The 16,029-nt window shown below is 46.1% G+C and overlaps 1 protein-coding gene across 1 annotated transcript; it reads left to right on the forward strand.

Annotated features, from left to right (window-relative positions):
- Nucleotides 1-12,025: 12,025 nt before the first annotated feature.
- On the forward strand, nucleotides 12,026-14,818 carry KLHDC7A (kelch domain containing 7A). Its single transcript, XM_073570293.1, has one exon. It carries the CDS (start codon nucleotides 12,116-12,118, stop codon nucleotides 14,246-14,248), a length of 2,133 nt encoding a protein of 710 aa, XP_073426394.1. The 5' UTR covers nucleotides 12,026-12,115; the 3' UTR covers nucleotides 14,249-14,818.
- The last annotated feature ends 1,211 nt before the right edge of the window (nucleotides 14,819-16,029 follow it).

Here is a 16,029-nt window from a genome sequence, read left to right on the forward strand (position 1 = left end):
ACTGCCTATGATACTTGGAGGCATGTAGACACAGGTGTCCTAAATTACCTGTCCAGGGCTGCCCAGGATGAAGGTGAAGAGGCATATTCCCGAAGCCTGGCCCGGTACCTCTGTCCGATACCCCGTCAGGTGAGGCTACGTGTGCGCAGATCCATTCAGATCCTAATTGATGCATGCACACACCCCAATGACCCATATGAGTTGTTTGAGTTTCTTGAGAGGTGGCAGCTCTCAACCCGTAATCGTCTCCGCCTTGTCCGACAACCAGCTGTGCATGCTCAATTAGGACCTGAGTGTCTGCCTGCACGTGTGCCTACACCTCCACCCATTCCCCCCCAAACCAACCTTGGCCACAACAGGACCAAATGGTAGCCTATAACCAACCTGCCCAATATGGCCACTTGTACAGACCTGGTGTTGGAGGCTGGCCCCAACCTGGGTTTGGACGACATGGTCATATTGGGGGGTATGATGGACGTGGCTACAATCAGCCACAGGATTATAATCGACAGTATCCTTATGGTCTCTTTGTTGCGCAGCTGCAGGAACATGGTCAAATCTTCCCACAGGGCCAAGATCATCCACCCCAACAGGGTGATGGTCAAGCTGGGCACCCCAACCCCCAACAAAGAGATGAAGGCCTCCCGCCATCTCCTCCGCCAAGCTACCAGCAGTTATAAAATATCTAATTGTTTTGTAAATTTTTTTTGTTGGGATTTATAATTTCTTGTTACTTCTGTGTGTCAAAAAATGACAATGTTATATACAGAAAAGGCTAAATGGCCTGGGCAATATCTGCCATATGACAAAAATATGGTACACTGTATTGTAATCTATTTTTTTAATTTATAAAACCTTTGAAAATGCATCTATGGCCTTCTTCCTGAATTATTTTAGGCATTCGAATAAGTAAGTCAACTTTATCATATATAAACAGACAACACAAATCAGAGAAGACCAAACAAAAAAAAAAATTATATACACGCACATAAGAACATCACAACATAGATACAGCCTGATCTTGCCAGGTTGTAGAACCATGAGGTGAAACAAAATAATGGGTGAACACATCACATACTTTGAGTCCTGAGAGAGGATGCCGTAAAGGGAGCACATGTGGCGTAGGCCTATCCCCATTGTCCACCACACCTTCAGTCACATCAGATGAGCAATCATGCAGTCTAGTGAAGTTATTGAGGACCACACAAGCTTTGATGACCTCATTGACGTTGGCTTCACTCAGCTGAATGGCAGACTGGAGGACACGCCATTTGGCACAAAGAATGCCGAAGGCGCACTCCACCAGTCTTCGGGCACGTGAAAGGCGCACATTAAAAATCCTGCGCCAGTGGTCAAGGTTTCTGCGTGGGTATGTCCTCATGACATGCCTGGTCAATTGGAAGGCTTCATCCCCCACTAGGACATAAGGCATCGCTTCTTGATTTGAGCCTGGCAGCTGACGTGGTGGTGGTAGGTCCAACAGGTTATTGCGCAGCCGCAGACCCATAATGGAAGAACGGAAGACTCTAGAGTCTCCAGTTCTTCCTTAAGCCCCAATGTCTACAATTATAAACCTGTAGTTGCTGTCAACCAGAGCCAACAAAACTACAGAAAAATATTGTTTATAATTATAGAATTGGGACCCTGAGTTTGGCGGCTTACGCACCCGGATGTGCTTCCCATCCAGGGCTCCAAAACAATTGGGGAATTGGCAGTGCAACTCAAATCCCCTGGCAATCCTCAACCAGTCTACCATCTTGGGCTCTGGCATGACCAGATGATGAACTCTGGACCAGATTTCCGAACATGTAGCACGAACGATGCCGGATATTGTCGATCGCCCAATCAAAAATTCTAGATGGAGTGCTGCATAAGAAAGGCCAGTTGAGAGGAACCTACAATTAAACAAATGTAGAAAATATATCCATTAAAGTACATGCTCAAGGATGCACACATTACATAGAGATCAAAAGAACAGTGTGTAAGTAAGAAGCTAGGCGAACAATACATATACACATGTCCCACGGCTAAGTAATGTGGAATAACACATCAAAGTGTTTTACGTTTCAGAGCATATATGTGGTACCAATACCTAATGTTTCTTGGCCAAAAAGGGGTTACTGAGTAAGAGAATTAGTTGAGAAAATAATCATCTACATACATTCTGTAGCTGAGAAATACATACCGCAACGTAAGGAGAAGGCGCTCCGCAGAGATACATTTGCGCATCCGGGTGTCCTGGAAGGTGATCCCTGGGCGCACTGTCTCCAACAAAGCATCAAAGGTAGAAAGGGTCATCCGACAATAGAGGAAAAACTTGTCAGGATGTGTCCTCAGAGCTGCATAAAGCCTGTGAAAATGGCCTTTATTGAGGCGTTGTCTCAAATGCGGATGCACCCACATGCGTCTTCTCCTCCTCAGATCCACAATCACTGGGTATGGCTGGCCAAAGCGCCTGGACAAAACCCAGTTGAAGAGAACACGGTCAGTTGGGGTGAACTGAAGAGTGTCAGACATGTTTGCTAACAACCAGCAAGACACCCACACAATCAGAGCACCAAAATGGGCAGATTGGAGGCTGCCAAATGATGTTGAGGCAATAAATAGGGTTGGTGCTGATGATTTAAATTATGTGCAGGCCTAAGGGTATGTGCACACGTAGTTTTTAGTCTCTGCGGATTTTGTAGAGAAAACCGCAGGAAATCCGCAGGACAAAGTGCTGCGGTTTTTCTGCGGTTTATCTGCGGATTATCTGCGTTTTTTCTGCGGTTTTGCCCTGCGGTTTTACACCTCATAATGGATGAGGTGTAAAACCGCAGCGTTTCTGCACCAAACAATTGACATGCTGCGGATTGTAAACCGCAGCAAAACCGCACGGAAAAAAACGCAGCATGTGCACAGCTTTTTTTTATTTCCATAGGAAATAAAGGTACTGTACAACGCAGCAAAATCTGCTGCGTTTCTGCAGAGCCAAAAACGCTGCGGAAACGCAGCAGAATCCGCAGCGTGTGCACATACCCTCAAAACCGTTAAATGTCCATTTTGCAAGGTTGCGAGAAAAAAACGGTATACGGATGCCATACGGATTACATATGGATGCATACATGAGAAAAATACGCGGCCACACCCTGACAACGGATGACATACGGAGCACCATTTAGGGACCATTTATGCGTATTACGGACGTAAAATACAGTCTGTATTTTTCTACCTTGTGTGTGACTCCAGCCTAATAGCGGAGTACGGCGCGCTCGCTTTGTTGTTCCAGAGGTTTCCCTCGGACCAAGCTGTGGGCAGAGTGGCAGCTGCCACAGGGAGGCAGGCCCGGCTCGGGCGCTCAGTCTGCGACAGGTCTCTGCGCGTGTCGCATGTTAGGAGGCCGTGAGCAGTTAGAGCTCAGCGGGCGATGAGGCCCAGGAAAGTCCGAGGCCTGCGAGCATGGAGGGGGCCGCTCCCTCCACTCAGGCAGTGCCTCTGCAGCCCCCGGAGAATGAAGCGGAGAGCCAGCCGGGACCTTAGGAGTGAAGCGGGGAGAGGGTGACCCTCAGCCTGCTGGAGACATGCAGTGTGTGCCAGGCAAACATCCAGAGTCGGAGCCTGTGCCTACTGCCCTGCCTGCACTCCGTGTGCCTGCGCTGCCTGCCGGCCATTGCAGCCACGAACAGGGCCTGCACAAGTGACACTGCCGCGGTGCCTTATGGGATTCGGGGACAGCGGCCGGAAGTCCCAACTGGGGATTATCATATATTTTTATTATTAATATCAGATTGGAGTGGGTGCAACACCACTCAGCTGATTTCAGCTTCTGTTGTGGCTTTGTATACCATCTAGTGCTCATATTGACTAATGTGGCTCAGTTCCTATTAAAGTGAATGTGATCTAAGCCAAGGCGTTCCAGTTCTGTGTACATCCTACAAGCAGCTGATTGGTGGGTGGGACGGTTGAGTGCCAAGTTATTAGTGGGATGGTGAAGATAACTTGGCACTCAACTTATAGCGTCCATGAATGGAAGAAAATTTTATTTAAGCAGTCAGCAAAACGTTTCGGTCCACATGGCCTTCATCAGTCCACCTGCTTTAAAATGATATAGTAGTAGAGTGGAAAATGAGCGTTATGTAGGCTCCTGTTATAAGAAGTATAAAGGTAAGCTGTCCAGCACCCTGTTATAGTAGGATTCTGTTGCTTATGATTAAAGCGTCTGCTAGCGGACCCTTGTGATTCTGTTGTGGGGAATGTAAAGGCGCGTTGTCTGGCTCCCTGTTGTGGTGGGATTCTGTTATTTTATTTTAGTTCCGTGTGTCCGTATAATGGGTCCTTGTGAGATTAAGAGGAAACATTAGTAGTCAGTAGTTATAGGCGTCAGGCAGTACGCGGTGTAGTACAGCAGTGTTCACACTGTGCAGTGATAAGGCAGTGACCCATGAAAGTCCAAAGTAAACATATTTAATGTCCAAACTCACAGAAATATACAGCACATGGTATCCTCCGGATCGCAGCCGGAAACAAGACAGCCTGTATCCATGGGCAACTGCATGGCTGCGTACGCTGAGGGGTGCCAGGCCTTTTGGCTCCATGTTACCTTACAAAGGCTGAGCTCTGCAGAGCCTCCTGCTCTACATGCTTGCAAACCAAAACTGACACACCCAAACCCTTTGCTGCAGGGTTTTTACAAGGAATCAATGGCCATAGGCCACTTGGGAAGACTGGCCGGGAGGAGGAGGACTCCACCACTACAATCCTGTAGTCCGCTCCAAAAATAAAAGCCCATGGCGGGTTTTCTTAAATCTGCCTTGGGCAAATAGCTTCCCCAAGACCAAAACTCACTTGTATTCTGCACTGCAATCACAGCTATGCCAGTGACTACAATGCACTCCCGCAGCCTCATTACGCTTCTTGGCGCATCCTGGGGGACCCATAGCGACCCTCGCATATAACACCTGTCACTGCCTCACAATAGTAAACTCTGTAAAGTCAGATTTGTTCATTGGATTTTAAAGTGAAGTGTAATTTTAATTAAAATAAGTCACTTACGGGATTTTAGGTGTGCCTATACCTTTAAGGCCACCTTTTGCCCTTGCATTAGTGCGCCCCTATGCCAGCACACCTTATCATTGGCCATATGTGCACTAGTCGGCATGCGCGTTTCTGAATCATATAATACTTGTGCGCCGTGCATGGTGAATCATGACGACTGTCGTGTACTAATGCTGAGTTTCCTGTCATCGCTTTTATCACCAGCCTCCCTGTCTTGAATACGGAATATTCACTCCATTTAATCCGTTGTACTTGTTTGACTTTCATGTAAAAAGTGTCTGCTGTGAAATCTCTCTCCCAGCGCGGATAGGAGGCGGGCGATATCGAGGCGCGCACAATGAGGCGTTAATCCTGGATGAAATAACTTGTTTATTTCAGCTTTACACTTTGTATTTGCCGTTGATATTGTGATCCGCCCTTTCAGCAAACATTGGGGGTGCTAAACTTATCCGAGAGAAGACAAAAGCAAAGCGGGAATGCTGTGTACACAAGCCACTGTAGTCTCCAATTATCTTTTAATTCCGCCGCTGTCTTCATTTGTTTCTTTCATCTCCTTGTTCTCTTTTAAAATAATTTATTTCAGCGAGTGCGTCTCAGCCCCTGGGACTGCATCCAGATTCCGATATTTCAGTACGTGGAGGCGCCAGATGCTGCCAGTCAAAAATAAAGTCGGTGGCAGAAGCTTAAAATTAGATTTCCATACAGAACCAAGAATGGGTTGTGAATCGACATTGAACCTTCAATGGTGGAAGTGGTGGGTGTAATACATGCAGAATCTGAAAACGTATATGAATTTTCTGTAAGATTTTTTTTTATTTCTTGCAGCATTTATTATATGCCTTCATATCCACATAGATAATGTAAAAGGGAACAGAATGTTATAGAGCGCTCAGAAACAATGATATACAGGGGCTCTGTGCAGTTAGGGCCCCTCCTCATGTGATTGACAGCTCTGCTCTTCGGTGTTATTATGCCACAGTTCTGTAATGGGAGATGCTGCTGCCCAATACTGATAATAGTTTGTTTCTCTTGATTTTCAGGATCATTCCCTTCCCACTAAGTTACACCCTTGTCCACCAGATTTTGGCACAAATTCAGCCAGAAATCTAATGCAAATCTCACCTGATAGGCGTCAGTGCTTTCCATCTGAAGCTGCCACATTATAGGTCACAGGTAAACCCTCTGGTTTCATCAATGATATTAATTAGGATCTATTGGATACACACCTACACAGTTATATAGAATAGAAATAGAAAAGAATAACAGGCCTCGGTCCATCAAGTTCAACCTTTTTCCACCAATTATTTTATGTAATGCTACTTTATTTTAGAAATCAAAAACAGCTTCATAAGAAAGTGATCAGTGAAAATAAAGCAATGCTTCTTGTGGCTTAGTTGTGGATCCTTATGGAGGCAACTGATTGACATCATAAGAGCATGGTCACAGCACAAAAATCTGAAGTGTGACACAGGAAAGAGGGACAGGGCACAGGAGAGAGGGACTTGCACAGGAGAAAGGGACGCGGCACAGGAGAGAGGGACGCGGCACAGGAGAGAGGGACGTGGCACAGGAGAGAGGGATGCAGCACAGGAGAGAGGGATGCAGCACAGGAGAGAGGGATGCAGCACAGGAGAGAGGGATGCGGCATAGGAGAGAGGGATGCGGCACAGGAGAGAGGGACGCGGCACAGGAGAGAGGGACGCGGCACAGGAGAGAGGGACGCGGCACAGGAGAGAGGGATGCAGCACAGGAGAGAGGGATGCGGCACAGGAGAGAGGGACGCGGCACAGGAGAGAGGAATGGGGCACAGGAGAGAAGGACGTGGCACAGGAGAGAGTGGGAAACAAAAAAGGAGAGTTAGAAACTGCAAAGGATCGGAGGACATGGCACAAGAGTAAAGAGCTTAGTTTAGGACAGAACCAACATCAACAGGAGAGTAGCTCAGGAAACAGACATAGAATCCATGGGACAAGACAAAAGTATAATCAGGAATACGAAAAAGTCACATTGCACTACAAGTAACAACACATGAAATTGTGTCAGAAAGCCATACTGATGCAATTGACTCTGAGCTTGTCTGTATTAGGTGCAGGACTCGGAGCGGCCATTTATTGCATACACTACTTTAGTTAGGGGTAGACACAGACAGTAGAGGGCCCCTGTACAAGAACTGTACAAGGGCCCTCACTTACACAAAAAATCCTCATAAAGCACCTAGTTATTTCTCTACAACAATCCACGTAAAGGTGAGTGATGAAGCTTATTAGCTTGTTCCCTTACATGCAATGCAATTAAGAGTAGGAAACTGCTTTAAAGATGGCAGCGCGTCCCTTAACCTTTTAGGCTGCTGTGCAGCTGCACAAGTTGCATTAATGGTGTGCCCATCCCTGACTTTGGTCAATAAAATATACCAGAGCAGTGCATGGTGTAGTTTCTCTTTTTCATGCTACAAAGTGATCAGAGTGACGGACTGAAACACATTTGTCTGAACGAGCCCTTAGTCAATTGTTGGGGGTCAGCCCCTGTCAAGAACTGAATTACACTGTGACTTTGAGAGACTGTGCTCCCCTCTGATTTGTGTGCACTTGGACAAGTCCTTTTTTCCCCTGCAGCTTGTTGTGTGTTGGTTTGAGCAAGCAGGAAGTGTATATTCAGGAAGTATAGAGAGGGACTTGTGTCTGTTAGAGAGAGACAGTATGTGATAGTGTGTGGGGTATCATTCTGTCTATGTTCATATTTTTACTGGTTTTAGAAGTGTTGTCTTGTTGCTCTGTATCATTATGTGTATTCCCTGTCTTGTCTAAAGTTTTAATTATCTTACAAAAGGTCAGATAATTGAATTAATTTAGTTAGGATCTGCACCCTGAATGTGTCCATGCCTCTTGATGAACTCCTGCTGACTTTTCCTGACTGTCCATTCAGGACCCCTCTGCTCTCCAAATATCGCAAATCATCCCCTGTAGTGCCTTGAGTTCTGAGACACTGTTCCCAGGTCTGAGGGGCCTGAAAACCATCCGATCTGTCTGCTTACCCCTGGATATAACAAGGGGGCCTGAGGAGGCTATGAGACCACTAAGGTAGATCCTTTGTGGGATTCTGATACTAAAGGGCATGTCACACTAAGAGATATCGCTAGCAATATCGCTATAACTAGTGACGTTATAGCGATATTGCTAGCGATATCGCTGTGTCTGATACTTACCTACGACCGCTCTCCCACTGGTTATCGCTGATCGCGCGAGAACGTTCAGGACTGTTTCTCGTCGTCAGCTTCCTGCGGCGCTTCCTGCTGTGAGGACGAGAGACGCGTGGAGCCGGGCGGGAGGACGCAGGATCGCCTGGTGTGACAGGTAAGTAGCGACCCCCGTCCCCAGCGATGTCGCTAGTGAGATCTGCCTGTGTGGCAGCTCACTAGCGACCACTTAGCGATGTACCAGCGATCCTGACCGCGTCATATCGCTGGTCGGGATCGCTGGTACATCGCTAAGTGTGACAGTACCTTAAGGTCAGCACCCCAGAGAGACTTTGAGAAACTCGGGTTACCCTGAAAAATAATGCTGGAAGAGCTAGTCTGATTTTTTTCCCCAATGTGAAGCCTACTGTTTGCCGCATGGGTTTTTTTTGCCTTCCTCTGGATCAACATGTTAAGGCAGGTTAGGATAGGATATGGGTTGAACTAGATGGACTTAAAGTCTTCCTTCAACCTTAATAACTATGTTACACAGAGAAGTTTCTGGAGCCACACTGCCATATCGATGTCTAAGCGAAGGATTGTGACTCTCATCTCCCGGGAGAATTTATCCCGTTACTGGACTTTATTCGTGTTCCTGGACCATTTTGTCCTCTGTGTAGTGGATTGTTTTATGGACCTGTCAGTTTGCATGTAATAAAGATTCTTGGGATTGTTCACTCATCTATCTCTATGTTGATTGTGTGGACCAGAGTAGGACCCTGTGACACAGAACAATAAGTGTGTCCTAAGACTGAGAGACTGGTAAATGAACTTCAAGGGAGAAAATAGTGCCTGGTTACAAAGCTGGATTGATCACACAGCCAAAGTGGTTCTCCCCAAGTACCTGTAACTTGAGAGAGAGAGAACACAACGCAGTAGTACCAGTAATCCCTCAGCACCTCGGACCAGAAAGAAAATGAGCTCAAGACAACAAACTCAGCTCCACTACATCGGGACCAAAGCTATCAGACATTCTCCTAAGTGACAGCATTGTTCAACTGTGTTAGGGTGTAGAGAAGGCTTCTTTAGTTAGGGTGCTGTAGCAGCGCAGCCCTATTATAGGAAGCCAGGTAGGAAGTTAGAAGAGTAGTTTGTATAAATTGTTTATACAGTTTGTATTGAACTTTGCATTGCCATATCACCCGGACAGACTTTAAGACATTTGATGAGGCCGCCGGAGATGTGGAGCGGTTCTTCAAGGACTTTGAGCAGCACTGTGCTGTAATGGAGGTACCCAACTCTGGCTGGATGCGTTTATTAGTGGGACTCGAACCCAGCGGAGGCTTACCGAACTATTGACTCCCAGCGGAACCGGGATTATAACATTGCAAATCGGACTATCCTGGATTACCATGCTATTACCCCATACTCACATAGGGTCCAGTTCGGAGACCTCCCATGCACCATGGGGGGGGGGGTTATTTAGAATGTATGCCCATAAAATGTCCCAGGCATGTTGGAGATTGCTGGAAGCAGAAAACTCCTTTACTGTGGAAGATGTTATACAGGCTTTCCTTATAGAACAATTTTTTGCCAAGTGCCCCGCAGCATTACATGAATGAGTCCAGGAGAGCACGCAGTGCATGGTGGATAGAGCTGCAGCCCTGGCCGATAAGGCCCTTACTATCCGACCGCAAGGGAGGAGGCTTATGGATAATAAACCACAGCCTGCTCCCACACCCCGGCCCCCTCAAACTATATCTGCCCTTCCACCCAGCCGCAGGCCAATGACAATCACACCTTACAATCTTTGACTCCAACAGTTCTGACCACGGACCTGGGAGTATCACCGAGAGATGTTATGGGTGTGAGCAACCTGGGCATTTGTAATCCAGCTGTCCCTCAAGGATTCAGAGGGAGCCCCACGCCGCCCCACCTCGTCCAGTGCATCTTGTGCACTCCATTCCGCCTGAGGAAGAGTTACCACCACCCCCACCCAAGAGGACCACCGACCCGAGCACCATAGATACCCCTCCTGGAGTGTACGGACTCCGGCCTTTATCCCTCAGAAATACAGAGCAACAGCAACACCACCTGCAGGATGTCTTAATTGATGGATACAAAGTGTCGGGATTTAGAGACACAGGGGCATTCCTGACTATCGCTGACCCCCGTGTGGTTCGACCCAAGGCAATTCACCCAGGCCCGGGAATTCCCATTGTCCTGGCGGGGGGTGTCTGCAAATATATACAGCGAGCTTTGGTGTGTGTGGATTATGGTTTTGGAGAAAAACTGTGTTGGATTGGAGTTATGGGAGGACTCTCTGCCGATATCCTCCTTGGAAACGACATTAGGGAATTACAGTGTCATTTTGGGGGAGCAGTCACCCGACTACAGGCCCTTCAAGCACCACGACATCCAGACCTCACCAGGGAGCAATCTGTTTGGCCAGAAGGTCCGTGGGCCTCTCACTCTTCTGAAAGAACAATTGGAGGGAGATATCACAGACATCGGAACGCCCATTGTTCCCTACGTTCTAGAGTTCAGAGACTGTCTTGCCCCGCTAGCTACCTTGGCCAATGAACAAGAGCGAATGGCCCAGTCCAGGCAAAAAAACCTGGTATAACCGTAAAGCCAGGACCCGGGAATTTATGGAAGGACAGCAAGTGCTCATGATTATTGCAACTCCTGCCACTGTACAAGAAACTATAAACAGTGGAGCAAAGTGGAGTAAAGTGAGCAGGCCAGAAGTCTGTGTAGACCTCGTGGCGTGCTCACTTACAGTACTAAGTGGGGGGAGAGGTTGTGATTGTGGGAGATATTATATGGGTATCAAATGTTATTTGCTAATTGATGAATGGCTGTTGTTGACATCTAATAACAGCCCCACTGTACTGCATTGTTTGCTAATATGCTAATGACATATTGACCTAGCTTGTTGAAACAATGTACCCCTGCAACCAATTCCCCCCTGACCTGTGACTGAGGAGGGGGACTTTTAAAATATCAGTGAGGTGAGACACAATCTCAGATCGTGTGTGGAACTATGATGTGACCACAGCACCTCAGAGAGAAAGACGAGTATATGGACTATGTTATCCCCTGTCTGCTGGATTGTTGGACTTTTATCCTGTTACTGAACTGTATTCGGGTTTTGGACTATCTTATCCTTTGTGTGGTGGATTGTATATGGACCTTTCGTATTTTTGCCTAAATAAAGGTCTTGGAATTGTTCACTCTTCTCTTGCTCTGTTGATTGTGTGATACCGGAGAAGGACCCCGTGACAACTGCTGAAGCGCAGTGTGAGTGACATGCTTCTGCTACCTCTCCTTGTATCTACTATTGCTATCATTAGAAGAACTGTTAGTCTTATTTTCCAGCATATAATCCTCTGTCTTTCAATAAAGCCAGTGTTTTGTTTCTGCCTCCTCTGCTGCCTGCATGTCTACTGTACCGTATTTGAGTCCTGCTCGGCGGTGTGATTCAGTCACCACTACACTATCTCGCAGAATTACCTGCCACAAAAGTAAGCTGTAGGTGACAGTGCTCCATGTAGGGAAACTGGTCAGTCCAGGTACTGATATGTAATATGAACTTGCACAATATGGTCCAGGGAAATGTACAACCTGTGTTGACTTTGCAAACAGTAGACCAGTGTCATATTATTTCCACGGGTGTTTGGTGATCTGCCTCAGGATAAACATGCAAAGCTGCGTGGAACAGATGGCAATACAGTCCTCCGCATCCTGTGCTGTAGGATTCCAGGCTCTTGAAACCGACTTGTGCCTAGATACAAGGTAGTGCTAGCAACAAAGGACTCTTCTCTAGAGCAGACCCAACTGGTTTTCAACAGCAAAGGTAATTACATGGATTCCGGACATTCCTGAGCTCTCACTTGATATAGAATAATGATTAACACCGTGTGGGAGAGCGAAGTCTGGCAGTTGGACATGCAGCTGATAGGGAAAGTAGTGCTCTCAGCCACTGCTGTATTCATATTGGCGCTCGCCTATCGATTCTATAAGTTACGAAAACTAGAGGGCACTGGTCCAAATGGCAGGCCTGACCCAGTCTGTGGCGCAGAGCAGAGCACTACCATGGAAGCCCCTCTACGAGATTACATAGGTGATGAAACTTGTAATCTGAGATTCAGGTGTGTACACAACAACCTGCAACACAGCTCGTTCACAGAGCACGAAAACAAGAACCTTGCTGAGGAATCCGTCACTGCACGACAGGATCAAGAAGGATTACTGACCGATGATGTCCCTTGCAAAGATCAAAGTGGCCTCAAGATTAACAAACTTCACGAAGATGATCCCCTGCAAAGCCAACCTCAAATTAGAGATGATACCTCCAGCCAAGATGAGTGTGACGGAGAGAAATCCATCAACAAAACTCCTAACCAAGACTACAGGCAGGACCCAGAAGGTGATGAGATGTATGAAAAGTTGGAGCTGACAAATGGTTCCTTTAGACAATTTGCTCGAAATTTCCCCCCAAGTCCCGAAAATCCAGCAGAAGAAAAACTTCTCCAGATCATCTCCACAAAAATGCAAAATGAAATCGGCACAGACCCAATGAAAGCGTTCATGACTGGGGGACTAGGAGACAAGATGGTGGAGTTAAGTTCTCAGTTAGTAACAGATGACGTTGAACATCATCTCTATACTGGAGTTCATGGTGCCAAGTCACCCCTTACAGATTTACTACCATCTACTAAACAAGAGGATATAAACATCACCAGTCAACAAGAACCAACTAATGATGATGAAGATTACAGAAAGGATAAAACACTACAAGAAACCATCGAAAAACATAATGCCTTCAGAGACAACCAAGAGAAGAAAGACAATATCACTTCTTCTATGGCAGCACCCTCATCATCCTCCATCCAACGAGATCAAGATGTGAACAAAGTAGTACAATTGGGGCCAAATGCCTACCACATTTCTTTAAATGAAGAGACTATGTCTGATGTACATCTTGATTTGGGAAACTGTTATGATGTCTTGTGCATGGCCAAGAAACACAAGCTTGATGTCCTTTTAGCAGCTGCCTACAAATTAATGAGTGATGACTACCTACAAGTCCTACAGAACCCAACAGTCTATGGGAGACTCAATGCCACAGAGAGAGACCGAATTCTTGAGGAAAGGATGAAGGGGAGGCGTTTTGTGGTCGTTGCAGACATTGATACTCAAATCGATAATGCACTTGCAAACAACAGCAGTTTAAGTTATTATGACAGCGATAATAACCAGTGGCACGCATTATCCACCATCCCAAGTGTAGCCGTCAGCCGGGGTTGCTCTATGGCCACCTTGTTCAACTATATATTCATCATACTTGGATCTGATGGTCTTGAGAGGCAAATGAAACCATCCAAACGTGTCTTCTGCTACAACCCCTTAACAGACAGTTGGAAAGAAATGGCTTCGCTCAAAGAGGCAAGACCTCACTGCAAACTTGTAGCCCTCGATGGTTACCTCTATGCAATTGGGGGGGAATGCCTTCACACTGTTGAAAAATATGACCCGCGTCAAAACAGGTGGAGCTACATAGCGCCTCTTCCAAATGACACCTTTGCGGTTGCTCATATGGGGACTGCGTATGATGATGAGATCTACGTGACGGGTGGAACCATTCGTTACATGCTTTTAAGATATAACAATCGAGAGAAGATTTGGAAGAAGTGTCTCATCGGAGGCAGCAAAGACAGGACGACAGAGATCGTAGCCGCCAACAGTTTTCTCTACCGCTTTGATCTGAACCGCAACATGGGGATAAGTGTCCACCGCTGCAATATCCGAGCAAGAATTTGGTATGAGTGTGCAACACACCCAATGCCATACCCATCTCCATTCCAGTGTGTGGTTATCGATAATAACATTTATTGCATTAGCAGAAACTTTCACCTGCGATTCCTGGCAGATGAAGTATCTCCCAGGTTCGTGGACGTGGATCTACATACCTTACCCTTGCCAAAGGGCATCCTCTATCCTCTTGTCCTTGTTCTGCCAGTCAAGGGCATGCAATGAAGCAGCTGACAAAACAGTTTAAAGATTTCTGCTTAATGGATACCAAGTCGTAGAGAAGAAGCCAATGTAAACTTGTTAAGAGTCAGATCTTGACACAGACTTAAGCCACGTACAGGACATAAAAGCAGGAACGTGTTAATTATTCATTGTCTAAAACTGCAATTCTCATGACAAATGCACTGCTCTAAACTGCAGCTTCAAGCAAGTTCATCACATTGCACTAAAGTCTGTTCTGCAAAACAGAAACTTTTTTTCTTCTCCTTTTCCCCTAATACATATATTCTGTATTCATAAAGGCAAGAAGAAGGCGATAAATCCAGGAGCCTAGCAGGTAAAAACACCAACATTCATGGTAATTACTTCACATTGCTCAGTAACTCACAGATGAACTTTCGGAGATGGGATTTTTTTTTTTTTTTTCAGATTTTGGGAGGGGGGAGGGGGGATGCATATTTTATGTCTATGTCTATGAGATCAGCATTAACCAGATAGATGATGAAGAAAATGTAATGAGGCGGAGCACTTACATCAAATATCTAGAATTATTAAAAGTTACAATGTAGAAGTTTATACTCTCGCCTATGTCAGTTTACTTGCACAAATGTGATAATTAATCTGTACTGGTCTAAGTGACCACAGGGTTAACATATAGCCACCGTGACCTGTGATTACATGACAGCGAGGCATATGAGAATACTCCACGTCATATGCAAACAGAGATTGGGATTATTTGCTATGTAAATCATGTGCACACAATGTCAGTAATGGTATTGTTGTATCTATGACCCTTAAAGGGACAACGCTGCAGTATTACTATAGAGCCCATGTGGGAACAGGATGGAGGAGTTGAAGTGGATAAGATAACCTAGAGCAGGGTTCCCCAACTCCAGTCCTCAAGGCCCACCAACAGGTCAGGTTTTCAGGATTTCCTTTGTATTGTACAGGTGATGCAATTATCACCTGGGCATTACTAAGGAAATCCTGAAAACATGACCTGTTGGTGGGCCTTGAGGACTGGAGTTGGGGAACCCTGACCTAAAGCATTAAGGGACTAAAGACATCCCAAGAAATGTTCTCATTACTCCACTGTATCTAGAGTAAAAGAAAAGGTAACATTGTTCATAGATGCACTGGAACGATACAAACAGCAGCAAAAGGTAAAGGTGTTGCTCCAGGGTCATCACCAAGTACCTCAGTATTAAATCACCATTTACAGAATTTTCAAACATTCCTGAAGGTTGAAGCCATCCCTGATATCTCACACCGCAGTGTCAGGATTTAGGCAGATGAGGATTGCTTAGGATTAGTGATGAGTATACTCGTTGCTCGGGTTCTCCGAGCATGCTCGGGTGACCTCCGAGTATTTAGGCGTTGCTCGGAGATTTAGATTTTGTCAAAGTAGCTGCATGATTCACCGCTAATAGACAGCATGAATACATGTGGGGATTCCCTAACAAGCAGGCATTCCTCACATGTATTCAGCCTGTCCAGCAGCCGCAAATCATGCAGCTGAGGCGACACAAACTAAATCTCAGAGCACACCAAAATACTCGGAGGTCACCCGAGCATGCTCGGAAAAACCCGAGCAACAAGTATACTCGTTCATCACTACTTAGGATATGTGCATATGACATCTTTTTAAGGTGGATTTCATCCCGAAACCACCGTAACAAGCGCCAGATAATCAGTGCTATTCATGTTTTAATATTCTGGCTTGTGGGTGTAGATAAGCAATTCCTCATCCAATATGTGCTCCCCGGGTATGGTCGGAGTACAGTCCA

The sequence above is a fragment of the Dendrobates tinctorius genome, unplaced genomic scaffold (assembly GCF_039654945.1).
Source record: "Dendrobates tinctorius isolate UK_male_01 unplaced genomic scaffold, ASM3965494v1 ptg000028l, whole genome shotgun sequence".
Lineage (NCBI taxonomy): Eukaryota > Metazoa > Chordata > Amphibia > Anura > Dendrobatidae > Dendrobates > Dendrobates tinctorius.

Bases quoted from the DNA above. Each gene is read 5' to 3' on its own strand.
- KLHDC7A (XM_073570293.1), top strand. From the start codon at position 12,116: ATGATTAACACCGTGTGGGAGAGCGAAGTCTGGCAGTTGGACATGCAG.